At 35.9% G+C, this 17,889-nt stretch overlaps 1 protein-coding gene across 8 annotated transcripts in view; it reads right to left on the minus strand.

The window, feature by feature from the left end:
* Window positions 1-17,889, minus strand: part of adgrl3.1 (adhesion G protein-coupled receptor L3.1) — a 203,282-nt gene that overhangs the window by 56,474 nt on the left and 128,919 nt on the right. For all 8 annotated transcript variants that reach the window (XM_073951209.1, XM_073951189.1, XM_073951177.1 and 5 more), the window contains exon 11: window positions 13,859-14,042. In XM_073951209.1, coding sequence (XP_073807310.1) covers window positions 13,859-14,042 — 184 coding nt within the window. The remainder of the gene's footprint in view (window positions 1-13,858; window positions 14,043-17,889) is intronic.

Raw genomic sequence — 17,889 nt, forward strand, 5'->3', positions numbered from 1 at the left:
GTAATTACATCATTTCTGAGTGATCTGTTACACATGGTGTCTATGGCACAATGGACAGGCACCAAAATATGTGCCCACAAACAAATATAGCAAGGACTGTCCACATTTTCAGCACCAGCCAAGTAACTGCCATTGGTGTGAATGAGAACGCAAATAGTTTTGTCCATATTGTCTATAGAAAGAAGAGATCACACAGATGTCGAGGAGATTTTTTTGATGTTGATTCTCCTTTAATCAAACCTTCTAAAAAAAACATGTAAAACATCAAGGCCAAACAACTAAGGCAGATGATCAGATGCCCAAAACAACAACACAAAACCCACTGGTGATGAAATACACAGAGAGAGAGGGGAAAAAAGGCAGGCTAGAGGGCAATCCCATGGAGAGCTATTTCTCTCAAACGAGATGCATGTGAACTGGCCTTGAGTGGTGGAATGGCGGATAAATTGTTTGCCAGGAACGATAAATTTCCCCCTTTGCGCTGTGAAAGCGCTGGAGCAGAATAGAGCGGTTAGCATGGATCTCTGAGCACCATCCCCCCTCCCCCACTCCTTTCTTTTTTATCTTTTTGTTTTCTTTCATTTATTCTCTTCCTCTCCCTTTCATCCTCTCTTTTCCACTCAGTCAGTTCACACTGCATTTGTCTGTCTCGCTTGTTCTGTCTCTGGTAATGTTCGGTTCATTCTGTCTCCTCCTCAGTATTGTTCTTCCTGCTGTTCTCACGTCTTCCCTTATTACATTTCAAATCTTTGCCACCGCTTCCCTCATTTTCTTCCTCTCCCTACTTTCACTGTCTTTCTTTGTCACTGTAAACCATAAAAAATTAAAGAAAGCATTCTTCAAAAAATAAAAATGCTGTCAATATTTAAACATACTCATGTCGCTCCAACCCCAGATTTACATACAACATAAAAGGAGAAATTCTGGAAATTGTACGAGTTCCTCATTACAATTATCAGGGACTATAGCTCTCAAATGTTAAAAAAGGCTGCAAAAATACAAAACCCAGTCATAAATGCAACATAGGTTCATACTGAAAACGAAGCCCTATATACATTTCTGGAGATTACATATGGCTGCATTTCATCAGGTCAGTCTGTGCTTTTGAAAACACTATTGGTTGGGTTTATGAAAGACGGTGAGTGGGTAATCTATGCCTTTTAAAACATTGCGGTGGGTTTAGGGAAGGGGGGGCAGGTCAATCTGTGCTTTTGAAAGCACTATTGGTTGGGTTTAGATAAGGGGGTAAGCGGGTCAATCTGTGCTTTTTTAAAGCATTGCGGTTTGGTTTAGGAAAGGGGGTAGGCGAGTCAATCTGTGCTTTTAAAAACACTATTGGTGGGGTTTAGAGAAGGGGGTGGCTGGCTCAATTGTTGCTTTTAAAAATACTATTGGCTGGGTTTAGGGAAGGGGGTGAGTGGGGTGATTGGTCGGTTGATCAATCAGTCAGTTAGTCAGTCGACAGCCTCTGGTGGATTTACATGAGAACAGCTGGCGAGAATGGCACTGGCAGAGAATTAAGAGATCTCAAAAATCATATACAGTGACCTCTGGTGCATTCGCAAAAACTGCAAAAAAAAAGAAAAACATAGCTGCTGGAACTTATTTTGCTCTCTCCAGAAATGTAAATAAAGGTAAGTAATCACAATGAGCCTGGGTTGCATAAAATGGTCAATATAAGCCAAGTGAATTGCAACCAAATTAAAGTATACAAAAATATGATTGTGCAATATAATGAAAAAATAGGTGGCCACTGGCCGTCAGGTTAAGCTTTAATTAGAATAATTAAATGCTAAATAAAAATGCTTAACACAATGCATTACAGATGCATGAACACTCAAATCTTTAATCATGTCTGTAGTCGTCATTATCTGAGCTTGGGTGAGAAAAGAGTCAGGATTGTCCTCTAAGAATGAACAGATGAAACAAAAACAAAAAACAAATTAGCCAGTGATTGAAAATTTGCTTTTTAAAAAACACTATTGGTTGGGTTTAGGGAAGGTTTTAGGTCAATGGTTCACTTGGTGATGTGTATGACAAGGACATGTCTCTGAAACATGGCACAAGACATGTTCTTTTTGAGTCTAAAATTGCCATAAATTGTGATAAATTTTATTTGATATAAAATAAAAACAGATACTCTTATAGTGACTTCACCATACACCTTTACAATAAGTTATACCATTTTGTTTTTGTGCAAATCCATTTTTTAGAGATTATGTGTAAATCATGTCACAACAAATGTGATATGCTGAGATATATTGTATTCTCATATCAGTATAACTTTCTCGAATAGTAACACCACTTGACAAAAATGTAAGTAGAGATCTGTAAACATCATATAAAGCTATGGGATGCTCTAATTATAACTTGTCAGTGTAACAACATAAATGTATATCTTTTTAACAAATACCTATTTCTACTAATAGATGACATCATAGACAGCTAAAAATGAATGCCACGCCATTCACCCCTAAATTAATATGTAAATAATTAATTATATATGAATAGTTTTTTTAAACAAAACTGCAACTATTTTTTATGTTAATACAGCTAGGCTAGAGTGCTGACAAAATTAGCTTTTATTTCTATATTTCTTTTACTTATAAAAAATGGTTCTACTCAGCTGACAGCAAACACTAAGTCTTTATTAATAAATAATACTTTGAAAGAAAAAATATAGGGTGTAATATTGATTTAGTATCGGTATCATGATATTTAATTTAGGTATCATATCGAAGTTGAAATTTTGGGATCGTGCAACACTCGTGCAACAAAACATACCCTGGCAAACGCAGCGAATTGAAGTTATGTTTCGCCAAAATGTAGGCTGAGCTGCATATTTCTAATGAACCTGGGCTGAAAATGTCACAGCATATTTCAATAAGTAAAACAGAGCCGAAAAAAAAAAGAGTTATCTCGGTAAAAGACAAACTCTTTCCTGACAAACTTATTCAAATATATCGTCCAAATAAAACATGCTGGTCGATCAGTAATTGCTGATCATGGCTTACAAAGAAAGAATCAATCATTATTTTGCAGTTCCTGGAAAAGTTACAGGCCAATTTACTGTTATTTACTCAACAAAGCTATTTTTTATTTCTAGTTGAGATTTGGTGAATGTTCATGTTAAACCCTGGTGTGTCTTTGTGTCCGTGCATGCATGTGCGTGTGTGTATGAGAGAGAAAGAAAGAGACAGAAAGAGAGAGAGATCCTCTGGTTTTGAGTGATGGTTGCAGTTATAAGATTTCCGTGTAGTGTTTTGATGAATGTTATGGTTATATATGTGTGTGTGGGGAGGAACATAACTGTGAGACAGCATTTGTCACTATTTGTGCACGAAGGTATGAATGACAGAGCAAGTTCAGCATGTTTCCTTTGCCTTATTTATTGAAATTTTGCTTTCTGCTAGGGTCGTGAAAAAGAGACTGAAATTCATTTGAAAACTTCACTAGGGTTTGTTTATGCTCATCATGTTTAAGGCCGCTAATAATCCAGTCATTAACTACTGGATAAACAGCATCTCTGCTTTCATCATTCAGTAAAGAACTGTTTTTTTTTCTTATGGTTTTTTTATTTCTGGCATCTGATAGAGATTTGATTGCTTGCCACTGTATTGGATTGATCTGATCTGACACTGAACAGATTGAATCTGGAATACTGCCAATGCTGTCTTTCTGTCAGACTGCTTACTGCTAAATAGAGCCTGTTTCAAATTTAGGAACTTAACATTGTCACTGATATCTGATTTCACTATTTTGTATTTTAGTCTCTGTAAAGATGACCTTACATAACCTCTGTAGTATATGGCCATAGCCATATCACCCTGCAGCCCAATACCAGTTACTCACTGAAACTAAGCAGGGCTGAGCCTGGTCATTACCTAGATGGGAGACCACATGTGAAAGCTAGTGGAAGTGGTGTTAGTGAGGTCAGCAGGGGGCACTCAACCTGTAGTCTGTGTGAGTCCTTACGCCCTAGTATAGTGAAGGGGGCGGGGTGCCTTCTTTCGAATGAGACGTTAAACCAAGGTCCTGACTCTCTCGTAACGAGTAGGGGTATAACCCCTATGTCCTGGCCAAATTCCCTTTATCGGCCCTTACACATCATGGCCTCCCAATCATCCCTCCACTTCACTCACTGTGGGGAGTGCACTGGCACTGTTGTCTAAGTGCATGCTGCACACTGGTGGTGGTATGGAGAGACCCCCATCATAATTGTGAAGCACTTTGTGTGTATGGCCATTCACAGTAAATGCGCTATATACAATTGAAGTCAGAATTATTAAACCCACTTTGAATTTTTTTTATATATTTACTGAATGATGTTTATCAGTGCAAGGAAATTTTCACAGTATGTCTGATAATATTTTTTCGTCTAAAGAAAGTCTTATTTTTTTTATTTCGGCTATAATAAAAGCTGGTTTTAATTTTTCAAATACCACTCTAAGGTCAAAATTATTAGCCCATTTAAGCTATATATTTTTTCACTAGTCTACAGAAACAACCCATCGTTATACAATAACTTGCCTAATTACCCTAACCTGTCTAGTTTAATTAATTAACCTAGTTAAGCTTCTAAATGTTGCTTTAAGCTGTATAGAAGTGTCTTGAAAAATATCTAGTAAAATATTATTTACTGTCATCATGACAAAGATAAAATAAATCATAAAAATAAACTAGAAATGAATTATTAAAACTATTATGTTTAGTAATGTGTTGGAAAAACTTTGCTCTGTTAAATGAAGTTTCATAAACTAATTTCGAGAGGAGCACGTGATATGATTGACTGCAGCCGGCCACTCATCTACGCTCATTAGCTAGCCAATCAGAACGATCCAAACTCATTATAAATAACCTAGCTAAGATCTACACCCCTATCTTCGTTTTCCGAAGAAACTCCCCATCCACCCCTTCTCCTCCTTTCCTCTTTTGCCGAGGGGAGCTCTCGAGAACACCTGATCACGTCCCCCCTCTCACATGCTTTATGGACCTGGCGGGAGCCCTGGGCTCAACTATCTCCGAGCTCAGGGTTCTCTCCCGGGACAGCATGCCAAACCTGCTTACTTGCTAACAAGTTGTCAAACAGTATCTAAGTGTGAACTCTTGAAACAGAAATTGGTGAAAAAAATAAACAGGAGGGCTAATAATTCAGGGGGGCTAACAATTCTGACTTCAACTGTCAATACGTAATAAAGGTGATTTGACCTAACTTGCGAAATTGCAGCATATCAAATACTCAGATACTTGCTAAATTTCTTTCTGACTTGAATATTACAAGATATACTGTACTTATCAGATCGATCTACCAACATTTCACACAGAAGACTAGTGATGGCAAGATGATAACAACCATAGAGAAATTCTAGAGATAATCATAATCCTGGACCAGCCCGTATCCTGAGCAGATGCTGTGGTGGTCATGGAGGAGTGGAGAGCGTCAGCGACGACGAACAAACTTTACCAATTGAAAAAAATAAAATAAAAAAAAAACCTTGAAAGAAACCAGGCTCAGTTGGGCACAACCACTTCTCTTATGGCCAAATTTTTTGTGTAGAGCTGCAGTCTAAGCGGCGGACGCTGGAGAAATCTGGACATCCATTGCGGAGAAGCTGCAGGAGGAGAAGTTGTCACCACTGGCTTGGGACATCAATGGATTTGTTCAACTTCAACTCTGAAAACTGGACTGACAGTTTCAATTTTCTAGAACTTCTATGTTAAGCTGCTTTGACACAATCCACATTGTAAAAGCGCTATAGAAATAAAGATGAATGGAATTTCACTAGTGCCTGAGTCACATTTTCTAATCACTGGTGTGCTTCAAGGTTCTGTGCTCAGTCCTCCTCTTTATTTCGTATGTACAACCTCACTGAACACAATCAGGCACATGGGTTCTTACTACTATACAGTTAAAATGTAGCTTGAAATGTGTCATTTCAACTTGATGGCCACACTGTTTAAGCTTGTACTGCTTGTACTCTTGGCCTAGTGTTTAGATGAAGGAGCTTTATTTCTTGCTCAGCCATGACTGAGCTACTTGTAATCCCTGCAAACCCACAGGTTGACCACAACATTACAGTTCAGCTGCACTCTAAACAAAAACATTTTGCCTACAAGCTAATGAATATTTATAAAAATAAAAACTATAACAAAATGTCAACATTGCTCCACTGCAGTTAAAAAACAAATGTTTCTGCTACAAAAGTAAGACAACAGCTTACATCAATCTTTTGGAATTATGACAGCATCTAATGAAATTATATTGAACCAACAAATCACATTAAGTTAGAAATGTATAAGTTAATTACTCAAAAAAAAAAAGAAGTGTTCCAACTAATTTCAACATAATTGAGTGGTGGCCCTGGAACCAATTAATCTTATCTACTTCGGTTCAAATTAAAAGCTAACATAGCAAATGTCACATTTATTTAACTTATTTAGCATGTAAATTTAACCCACAGGCAAGATATTATTTGTCACTGGCATTAGTGCTACCAATGCCGTAATCAATATAGGGAATACTTTCATGTTTTCATCTAGAGCTTAACATCAGCATAATGTCACCACAAAACCTATAACAGAAGTAACACATAAAACTCTAAACATTGACTGCTATTTCCTTTACTAAAAAAACACATACAAGTATTCCTCCTATTCTTTCCAGTCTAATGCAAAGAAAGTTGGAAAATATAAATCCACTGGACAGCTTTAAAAGTTATCTGGACACTTGCATTAAGTTGATTTATGTGGATAAAAAAGGAGTTGGTACATTTTTACCAGTATAAGCTGTTTTTTCACACACATTAGTGTTCAAACACCTTGTTAAAGTGAATTGTGCACTACAGGTCAAACTTTCAGTTTAAATTAGTAAAGCAAATGTACAGTTCAACCAAAACTGAAACATTTACTCACTCTAACGTAGCTCTTGACCTGTTTAGATTTCTTTCTTCTGCCTAACATAAACAACTTTGGAGTCTGGCATCCAGATTATTGGAATTACCTTTGTATTATTGCTGTTGTTGTTTTAACTTGTTGACATATTTTCCCATACTACACAATTCAATGGGCAAATTCTTTAAAGTATATTTTGTGTCAGGCAGAAGAGATGACAGTTGAGCAATGAGCAACACATATGTCAACAGACAGGTTTATTAAAATGAATAAATTAGATTTTTAAGTTAATTTCTTAGGTTTTACAACACCAGGCCAGTAAGAGATGTGGCGATCATGTTTAATGACCAGCTTAGTTTACTACACACATTTTAATAACAGAGCAGCTCCAAAAGTTTGTGCTTGACAACTTCAGGAAAGTCAGACCATGCCTGTCATCTGGTATGTAGTGTCATTTCAAGCTCTTGTCATTTCAAGACTGGACTACTGCAATGCTCAATTGGCTGGCATTACAGCCAGCGCGACTAAGCCTCAGCAGATGATCCAGAATCAGCCAAAGAAAATCCACGTCACACCTCTCCTGATCTCACTCCACTGGCCTGAATTTGCTGCCAGAATTAAATGTAAGGCTTTCCGGGCTGTCACAGGAATCACACTCACTCATCTCAATATACACATACAAGTTACAGTTGCTGACTGAGCACCAACCTATTGTTCAATCACAAAAAGGGACAAAGTCAATTTCCAAAATCGTCACTCTCTTCAATCCACTCGGGTGGATTGAGCTGCCAAATTCCACCTCATCTATTAAGATCATCATAACTTTCAAAAAATGTGCTGACACAAATCTCCCGCAAGCACCTATCCAGTCTACAACCTTAATCCAAGGCATTTACATATTTATATTTAGTGGCATTTTGTCTCTATTCTAGCTTGTTTTCTAATCTAGCATTATTTTAAACCTGGCATTGCATCTGGCATTGAATCTTGCTGGCTCTGTGACAAACTGCTTATTTTTCTAAAGTGTCAGCAAAACACACCAATGTAAATAAATCTATTTGTATTTTTGAGAACGGATTATATTAGTTTCCATTTAGTTAAGGCATCAATTTGTGGTGCTCTGACACACACACACACACACACACACACACACACACACAAATACACAGTACAACACCATCACATGCTGCAGCTTATAATACCATCAAAGCTGAAGCTAAAAGGTTTGTTTCTCAGATTCCTAACAGCTGCAAGGCCATAAATATGCCATTACGGCTACATTTAGCAGTAAATTGTGACTATCACACCGACACTTCTGGAGCATTTATCAGCAGAATGGACTGGCTCCACTCAGACTGTGTATTAAATGCCCAGCAATGTCTAAACAATGGATTTTCAAAAGTTGTGCAAAATTAATCTTAAATTATGTTTGAAAAAATATTGAAAATACATTTTTAAGCAATAATACTGTTGCTCGTCCATATTGTAATATTCTGTCAACATTTAATCACTCTTGTGTGATTTAACCTTATTCATTAATTCATTATCTATAAAAACAATTTTTTACCTCTGAATTAATGTATATTTTTTTACTTAAGTATTTTGATTAATATTAAAATACATTTTTTTTATTTCAACCAAGTCAAAACTATGATTTATGTATTCAGCGAGCACAAATTACATATAATTTTTTAGGTCAGTACAGTGCAAGAGTATTATTTGATCTAAGTTTAAAAATATAATTTTCTATTTTATTCTAAAGTAAAACATCTATTTAATGTCTCTATATTAAACTATATTTTTACTTCTTTGAATGTATTATTTATTAATGAACAAAATAAGTATTGCTGATTTAGATTAAATTCAATTCAAGAGTTCACAATTAGCTGATGACTGATAATAAAGCATGTTTGGCATCCTGTCCCAGGAGAGAGCCCTGAGCTCAGAAGATCCTTGAGCCTGGGGCTCACTCCCGTTTCATTGGGAGAGAGGGGAGTCTGAGCTCAGGTAGGTCTCAAGAGCTTCCCCAAATTCGTTCGCTCAGCCTATTCAGTTGATTATTAGGGGTGGCCATGGCGGAATGAACCGGCAGCTATACCAGCATATTTTTATGCGGTGAATGCCCAGAACTAAAACACTCATATACTGTGCCAATTTGGTTTATCCACTTACAATAACTGCATGTCTTTGGACTGTGGAAGGAAATCGGAGTACCTAGGGGAAACCCATGCGAGCGTGGGGAGAACATGTAAACTCCACACAGAAACGCTAACTGACCTAGCCAGGACTCAAACCAGTGATCTTCTTGCTGTGAGGCAACAATGCTAGCCACTGAGCCACTGTGCCACCCTGTCCTGGATTAGTCTAGGAAAGAGGGGGAGGAGTATGTATGGAAGGATTCTTTTAGATGACTTGAAGATGACTATGGAAATCTGGTTATTTATGTACATTTGGATTCGTCTGTTTGGTAAATCATAATAGCGAATGCGGTACCACCATGGTCAATCATAAGCATGTGAACCTCTCGAAATTAGTTTATAAATAAACTTCACTTATATACTGTAGTTAAAAAAAAAAAGTTAATTTTTTTGGGTGGGGGTGGTTTGGGGTTCACCTTTTATTGGGATAGGATAGTGAAGAACAGACAGGAAAGCACTGGGAGAAAAGAGAGGGGAAGGGTCGGCTAAGCTGGGAATCAAACTCAATTCACTGTGAGCACCATGGTGCTATATGTCAGCACACTTAACCACTAGGCTATTGGTGCCGACTACCGCTAAATTATACTTTGGGGAAAAATTTTCAAATGTAGCTTTATCAAATTGGTTAAAAGTGTACTTTTTTTAGTATATATGAAACATGTATAGCAGGAAAACAAAATGCATGATAATAGATTCTAATCTTTACCTTTACGTAAACTATCTACTTGCTTGTAATTTAATTTATGTTGTCTTTACAATGTTTCGCAGAGAATGCAAAGTGATATCTTGCTACTATTTTACTGCATTCTGGTTTATTGTTGTGGCGTTGAAATGAGATTTACCTACCTCTAAATGTCATGCATATAAACTGAACTGTGGCTGGTTGTATAACTGGCCGTTATGATGCATCGTTACTGTCTAATTAGGTCGTTCTGTTTGGCAGAATACACAGATAGCATGAAGTCAAGCTTGGGAGATTAATTACTATATCAGACCATCCAGAAAATATGAAAGTCATGTTTTCTGTAATCTCACTTCGTTTTGGAGGCTGTGTTCATCTTGTGAATTTCAAAAAGTATGCGGCATGTTAATATAATGTTCATTTATTTGACATATTTTTTGCTAGATTTTGTGAGTAAAAGAGTTATTGTGTTGACACTGTCCTACATTTGCAACATTATTTTTAGAGTCGGTTTTCTAATTGATTATAGATTGGATTCTTATTTTACTCACAGTCTCTCAGTGCCCATTTATTTCCAAGCAGCTCGGAGAAAACTGCCTCCCGCCTGCACTGACTGACAGCATGAGAGCAGTTAACAGTATGCTGGAGTGTTCCACAATTAACACAGCAATGGTTTCAAATGTCACGTTTGAATGCTTGTATTGATCCACAATTATAAATACCATCAGGCTAGAGAAACGTTGCCATGTTGAACCTGTACTGTCTTTGTATGTTTATATCTGCACGAAAACAATGTTGTGCTAAAAAACAAAGCCATAAACAAACCATTTAGAAAGCAGTCAACAAATTTAGCTTTTTATGAACACTTATTGTGAACATGACCTAAAAATATATACAAACCATTTTAAATGACATTTTGTGTAATGAAATTTCTTATAGATTAGGAGTGCCCAAACTTTCAGCCCCTGACCCCCTAAAATAACAATGCCAGTGACTAGCAACCCCCAAATTCCTCGAAGGTGGTTATAAATATACAAATGTTGCACACACAGCAGTATCTCTTTATTAACACAACATATTGACAACAGAAAAAGTGCAACAGTCCAACCACCATATAATTGTTATAGTCATTTATAAATTTGTTTATTTTAATATTAACCTCACCTATCGAGACTATAATTTTGGAGACCGCCACTCAAAGATCATCCTCAATATATCTTGTGGCCTGTATTTATCTTTAATGTATTTGATTGCCTTAAAGGTGTCAGAAAGTTTAACCTGGCCTGGTAATCTGCTGCAGCTGATGCTATTGCTGTGCTGCTATTAACGTAAACACACCAATCCTATGATCAAAATAATTGAAAGGCTGGTGGCTTTTTTATTTCCATGTCTTTGTTTTTATATTAAAAACTATTATTTTCATCTACTGTGGGTTATGGATAAAAATATGGTAATTCTAATAGTTTAATAAAATTGATTTGACTTTTGAAAATCACTAAGCGACCCCCTGTCAATGGCCCGTGACTCCAGCTTTGGGAACCACTGCTATAGATGTTAAAGATTCTGTGTGGCAAGAATGATCGGTGCTTATTTTTTAGCCATGTTTGTCTGTCCTTAACACATTTTGACCACTCGTGTTCAGTTTGTGAACCAAGGTCTGGATTCCTCTGCATGAATGAGACAGTTCGGGACCCCCTCTGTGTGTGCATGGCTCTAGTGTTTTCCACAGGCACGCTTCACTACATCTGGCGCCAGTGCACTTGAGTTTTGCGCTCCTGCTGTGTACCTCTAATGTGATAATGTGTTTTTTATGCATCAGGTCTTACATACAAACTCCTACTGTAGCAGACATGGTTTATGTGCAGCCTTTGAAATGAAATTTTTTTTTTTTAATTTAGCATATGGACTGTTTAAAAATATACAAAATAAATTCTACCCAATATAAATAATTGATTTATATAAAATATTATACTTATATATATATATATATATATATATATATATATATATATATATATATATATATATATATATATATATATATACATACATACACACACACACACACACACACACACACACACACACACACACACACACACACACACACACACACACACACACACACATAGTTGAAGTCAAAATTATTAGCCCTTCTTTAATTTTTAGAAAAATACTGTTGAATTTTCACAGGATTTTATTATTTTTATTATTATTATATATTATTTTTATTGAAACAAGAACAATGTGAAATAATACATAATATAAATAATACAAAGATTTGACAAGACTTTTTCTTTTTTTGAGGTAAATTTTTTCCCACATACACCCTCCCACCTCTTCAAAAAAATAGAAATAACATAAAATAAATAAACTAATTAATTAATTTAAATAAATAAATAAATAAATAAAATTAATAATAAAATAAATATAATTATATAATAATATAATTAAATATAATTAAATATTTACATATACAAAGAGTTTTGATAGTACAGTGAGGAAGTATTTAACATCAATTATTGCCCTTTATCCTTTTAAGCATAGACCTTTTAATTTCCCTATTAGTTTTAGTTTTGGGGAAGTGTTGCGCCTTTTTCAAAGTATGACATCATTGGATTCCATACTGTAAAAAAAAACGTTTAGTAGAGCGTAGGAGAGTATTTACTTTTCTCCAATCTCAAAAACAGCATCATATCACTAAAATAGAGTGAAACTAAAGGTGGTTTACTTGATTTACAATCAAGCAATATTTTTCTCTGAGCCATAAGGCATAAGCGTCTTAATAATTATTGGACATGACCCTATCTTGTTCAAGTTCAACTCCAAAAGCTGCCATTTTTAAACTAGGCCTAATGTCTTTATTATATGCTTCGAACAATTTTAATTATAGTTGGCCAATAATCAAACAGTCTGGGGCATGCCCAAAACATGTGAGCCAAATCAGCTTTATTTGTGTGTATCTTGGAAAGTGTTGCCTTACTGTAGTAAAGTCTGTGGAGGAACTTGAATTGAATTAAGCTTAAGCAAGTACAGGATGTTGTTCCATTTACTCTCAATAATGCATCATTCCAGGATTCCTCTGAAATATTTACTTCCAAATCCTTTGACCATTCTGCATGGATTTTATCTAGATTAATATTTTTTTACAGACATTAAAGTGTTATATATGGAAATTTTCACAGTATATCTGATAATATGTTTTTTTTTCTGGAGAGAGTCTTATTTGTTTAATCTCGGCTAGAATAAAAGCAGTTTCTAAATTTTTAAAAACTATTTAAAGGTCAAAATTATTAGCCCCTTTAAGCTATATATATATATATATATATATAATTACCTTAACCTGCCTAGTTAACCTAATTAACCTAGTTAAGGGTTAAAATGTCCCTTTAAGCTGTATAGAAGTGTCTGTATGTAATATATTTATGTACGCAAACATTTCAAACTAACTTCTTTCATGTTGTTGGCAGAATTTTGAAAAAAAAAAAAATTCACACATTTTGGAAAAAGGCTGCAATGTAACAAAACAAAGAAAAAGAGATACTTTTCAGATTCACTGTGTAATAAAAATGAGTACTATTTGAATAAACCATAAATATTACATCTCATAATGGATGCACTGAATTTTCATGCACATAGCATTACATCGCAATGCGTTAATGCATTTTTACACCTTGCGGAAAGTGTTTTTGGAAGCGTTAAAACAATTTGCCGGAAGTAAAACCCTACATGGATGATTAAAAGATTCATGCAAAAAAGCTGCCAATTATTATGTATATAAAGTAACTGTGACATTAGAACTATTTTACATAAATCCAGCACACATTCTCCGACAGACCTCTAAAAATCACATAAGCTGTTATGTTTCTTATCCTGTCACGTATCAGAAACAGGAATTTCCTGCTTATGCCCACCATTTTGCACAAAAATGATCCATCTGTTCATGAACTTGTTATTTGTCTTCTTGTGACAGGAGAAAAATCAGAGCAATCAGAGAGAGACACAAGACTGAGACTTGATTAGAGGAATGAAATATGCACCACCGATTGATTCCAAAACTTTAGGATGAGGATGTTTGGTAACTCACGGATGTTGTCTGTGCTCTCCTGTATGGTGTCTGTTTTTAACAGGTTGTCTGCGAGCATGAAGGCTCCCGTCTCCACCGTGTCCAGGAGCATGGTTGCGCATCGCAGCTGCTCGGCTACAGAAAGCTCTCTCCACGCCGCCTGAGATCGCACCTGCAGAAGGTTATTCACCGTCTCCACCATGGCCTGCAGAACAGAAAGGGAAAAAAAACAGAGATGTCAGCGTTCCGGGAGGTGAGGGGCAACTGAACCCGCACGCACATACATTCTGACATCTGAACTTCACAACGAGGACATATTTCCCAAAGTGCCCAGCTCTCCCATAAACCATTTCTCTTCCACTTTCACCAGCACTCACACACACTACACGCGCTCTGTGCTGGAGTATAAACCTGTCAAACTGAAGAAAGATCCACAGGGAGCAGGAGACACTGTGAAAATGACAGACGCTGTCATCACACACACACACAAACACACACACACAGGCTGTAACAATGGGTCTGTGAGAGCAATATATGGGAAAATGAAATGTCTTAGCAGAAGCTAACATATTAAAATCTATTTTTTAAAAAGTGTGATATTAAGATATTAGGCCTTTTAAATATTATCACAAGGATATTAAACCTCAACCTTGATATACAAATGAAGGTTTAAGACGTAAGGTGGTGCTTTATTAAAAAGCGTGCGGAGTGTATTGCGGCACATTATAATTTAGCATTTCATTTGAGAAAGCAAAACGTTCTGCAACACAAACACACACACACACACATATACACACGGTATTCTATTCGCAAAGCAGGCTAAATTATTTTTGTCACTTGTGCAAAAGAATTCCAGGTCAAGTTCCTTTCATCAGAAATAGCTCATGTTTCTATGGAATTATCCAAGCTGGCGTTGTTTTTACAATGGGAAAAGCAGATATAATGCGGCGATATCTGTAATCTGTGCTGAAGCGATATGTAATTAACTTCTCTCACTGAAGTGCACTCATCCGTAGGGATGGACAGAGGGGTGTTTTGTCGTTTGTCTTTAGGTTGCTGCAGGCTAATTTGGCCATTGGGTTGAATCATTCTGCCCCAGTTACAGTAGAACGGCACGCGTGTGTCTCTCTCTGTGTGCGTAATAGAGAGAGAGAGAAAAAGAGAGGGAGTGTGTGTTAAAGGCGGAATGAGTATATTCATTTTGACACCACTAAAGTAATGACCCTTTTACGAGAGAGAGAAAGAGGAGAGACAGAGATGAGAGACGACTGGGATAAGAGGTAAAAAGGAAGAGTTATATTTACTTCCTCACAAAACTGCTTATGAAATCTTCTGACAGAGTGTGTCAAGAGGTCAGTGGAGTGCGTTTGTGTGTGTGTGTGTGTGTGTGTGTGTGTGTACTTGGGGGCTTGCACTGCAGAGACAGATAAGAGATTTTTTTTAAATTCTTCCTACATTCTGTTTCCTCTCTCTCACACACACACACATACACAGAGCAGAAATATTCTCCACAGACTTGGTAAATGGAGCAGAACTGAAGTGCTTTGAAGCTGAGGAGCTAATCCAGCGTAAAGAAACACACACATACACACTCACACACACTGCACTACATATTAGATGACCACTGAGAATCCATATTTGCTTGATGTCAGCACCGGGAGGTTTCAGACAGTTGTCATGGAATCCTGTAATTCTCTCTGTCTAAATCAGCAGGATGAATCGATAGACTCGTTTCTGCACAGCAGAGTATTTGGAAAAACACTCTGTAATTTGTTTATTCAACTTGCTCTGGCCAGTATAGTAGCCATCTTGGACAGATACTATTAAGGGCTTTACCGACTTAAAATATTTAACCCTGGCTCATTGTAAATCCTGGGTAAATCAAATATTGGAATTCCTGTTTTAAACTGCTTATAGTTTAATAATTTAGTTTATAATTTACCCAACCCAAGGTTATCCAACTTATTACCATATTACATTAAAATGTGTGTAGACAAACACACAAAGTGTGCATTCTGGCTGTAGAGTGATGTATAGATATTAATCATATCACATACAGTAGCTTAGATGTATATCATACATGGTTCGTTACACAGCTGTGTATAGTGTATGATATGTGTTCCCTCTGGGCCCTACACATTGTATATGCTCTGGCAATAGCCCTGGCATTACCATTGCAAGTCCTCATACTGTCCTGTATACCAGGGGTTCCCAAACTTTTCAGCTCGCGACCCATAAAACAACAAAGGCAGTGACTTACGACCTCCAATATTCTCTAAGCGGGTTGTAAATATACAAATGTGCACACACCAATAGGACTAAGTAGATTAGAATATAGATAAAATATGGTAATTATAATACTTTAATAAAAGGAATTCTATTCTGGAAATCACCAAGTGCCGCCTGATGATTGTCCCGCGGCCCTGACTTTGAGAAGGGTCCACTGCTGTACTTTTTTTTAATCTACAGTTGGTATTTATGTAACTGGTGTTTATGTAAACACTATAAAAGATTTAATATATTTACAGTTGGGAACTTACTAAATACCTTCATGAAAATGATTTTTGGCATAAAATAAATAATTTCAACCCATAAACACACACACACACACACACGCACACACACACACACACACACACACACACACGCACACACACACACACACACACACACACACACACACACACACACACACACACACACACACACACACACACACACGCACGCACGCACGCACGCACGCACGCACGCACGCACGCACGCACGCACACACACACTAACACACATACATTATTTTATAAAATGAAATTATTATTCCAGTAATTGCTTAGTATCAATAATAATAATAATAATAATAATTAAGATTAAAGTGATTTCTGAAGGATCATGTGACTCTGAAAACTGGAGTAATGTAGCTGAAAATTCATCTTTAAAAATCACTGGAATAAATCATTAAATTAAATTTTAAAAAACTTTTGAAAAGTTATTTTATAGTGCAACGTTTCACAACGTTTTCACAATTGTACAATTTGTACTGTATTTTTGATGAAATAAATGCTGTCTGGGTGAGGAGGATAACCTTGTTTTAAAAAATGCTACACTCTCAGAAAAAAGGTACACCATGGTGCAAATAATGCTCCTTAAGCGAAAGTTTTGTACCTTTGTAAAAGTTGTACCTTATATGGTACAAAAAAAACCTACTGTTCTGTACCTTTAATGGTCAAATTGAAATGAAGTTACACAATTGTTCTCATAAAGGTAACACTCGTAAAGTGTTGGACAACTACTTCTTTATTACAATTTCTATGTGTAAGCCATATCAATATCAATTTCTAAGTGATTTTATGAATAATTTTCATATTAAAACATGAATCATCATTTAAAAGCATATGTTTGAAGAAACTCATGAGCATTAATTATTAAGTTCTATAATGCAAAACAACAGGTAAAACAAAACTATAGGTATTGTAAACTAAACATTTAAAGCATTTTAAGTAAACATTTTGTAAGCATTTTCTGATAAATACATTTTTATAAATATCTGCAGCTTATGGCGTTTGCAAATATGCAAAGGGTTCATGCAGACATTTTAGTATTGTAAAAGTAATCAAACATTGTGCATATCTTGTTACAATACTTTTGCATAATTCTATTTATATTTTAGGATTAAGCAAATTAAATGAACTTTTAAGTGAATACAAAGGTATTGTGTGAACATTGGAGAAAAGTGTTGTGAAAATTGTTGTGAAATGTTTAGCAAAAAATAGATCTTTTGATTGATGTTAAAGTATCTTTTATTCATTATTTTAAATGGAAAAGGTGCATTTACACAAAACAACACTATTTTAAAAACATTGTTTAAAAATGTATTTGATGTTTTATATTTACTGAAAACAAATTGACGCATTTTGGATAAAGCAAAATGCCTTTAAATAGTTCATGAGGGAACACATTTGACACTGGTAAGGTACAAAATGTCTTGTCACAGTGGTGCCTTCATGAATCAGATTTGTACATTTGATGAAGGTACAATTTTGTATCTGCAGGTTTTA

The sequence above is a fragment of the Danio rerio genome, chromosome 1, assembly GCF_049306965.1.
Source record: "Danio rerio strain Tuebingen ecotype United States chromosome 1, GRCz12tu, whole genome shotgun sequence".
Lineage (NCBI taxonomy): Eukaryota > Metazoa > Chordata > Actinopteri > Cypriniformes > Danionidae > Danio > Danio rerio.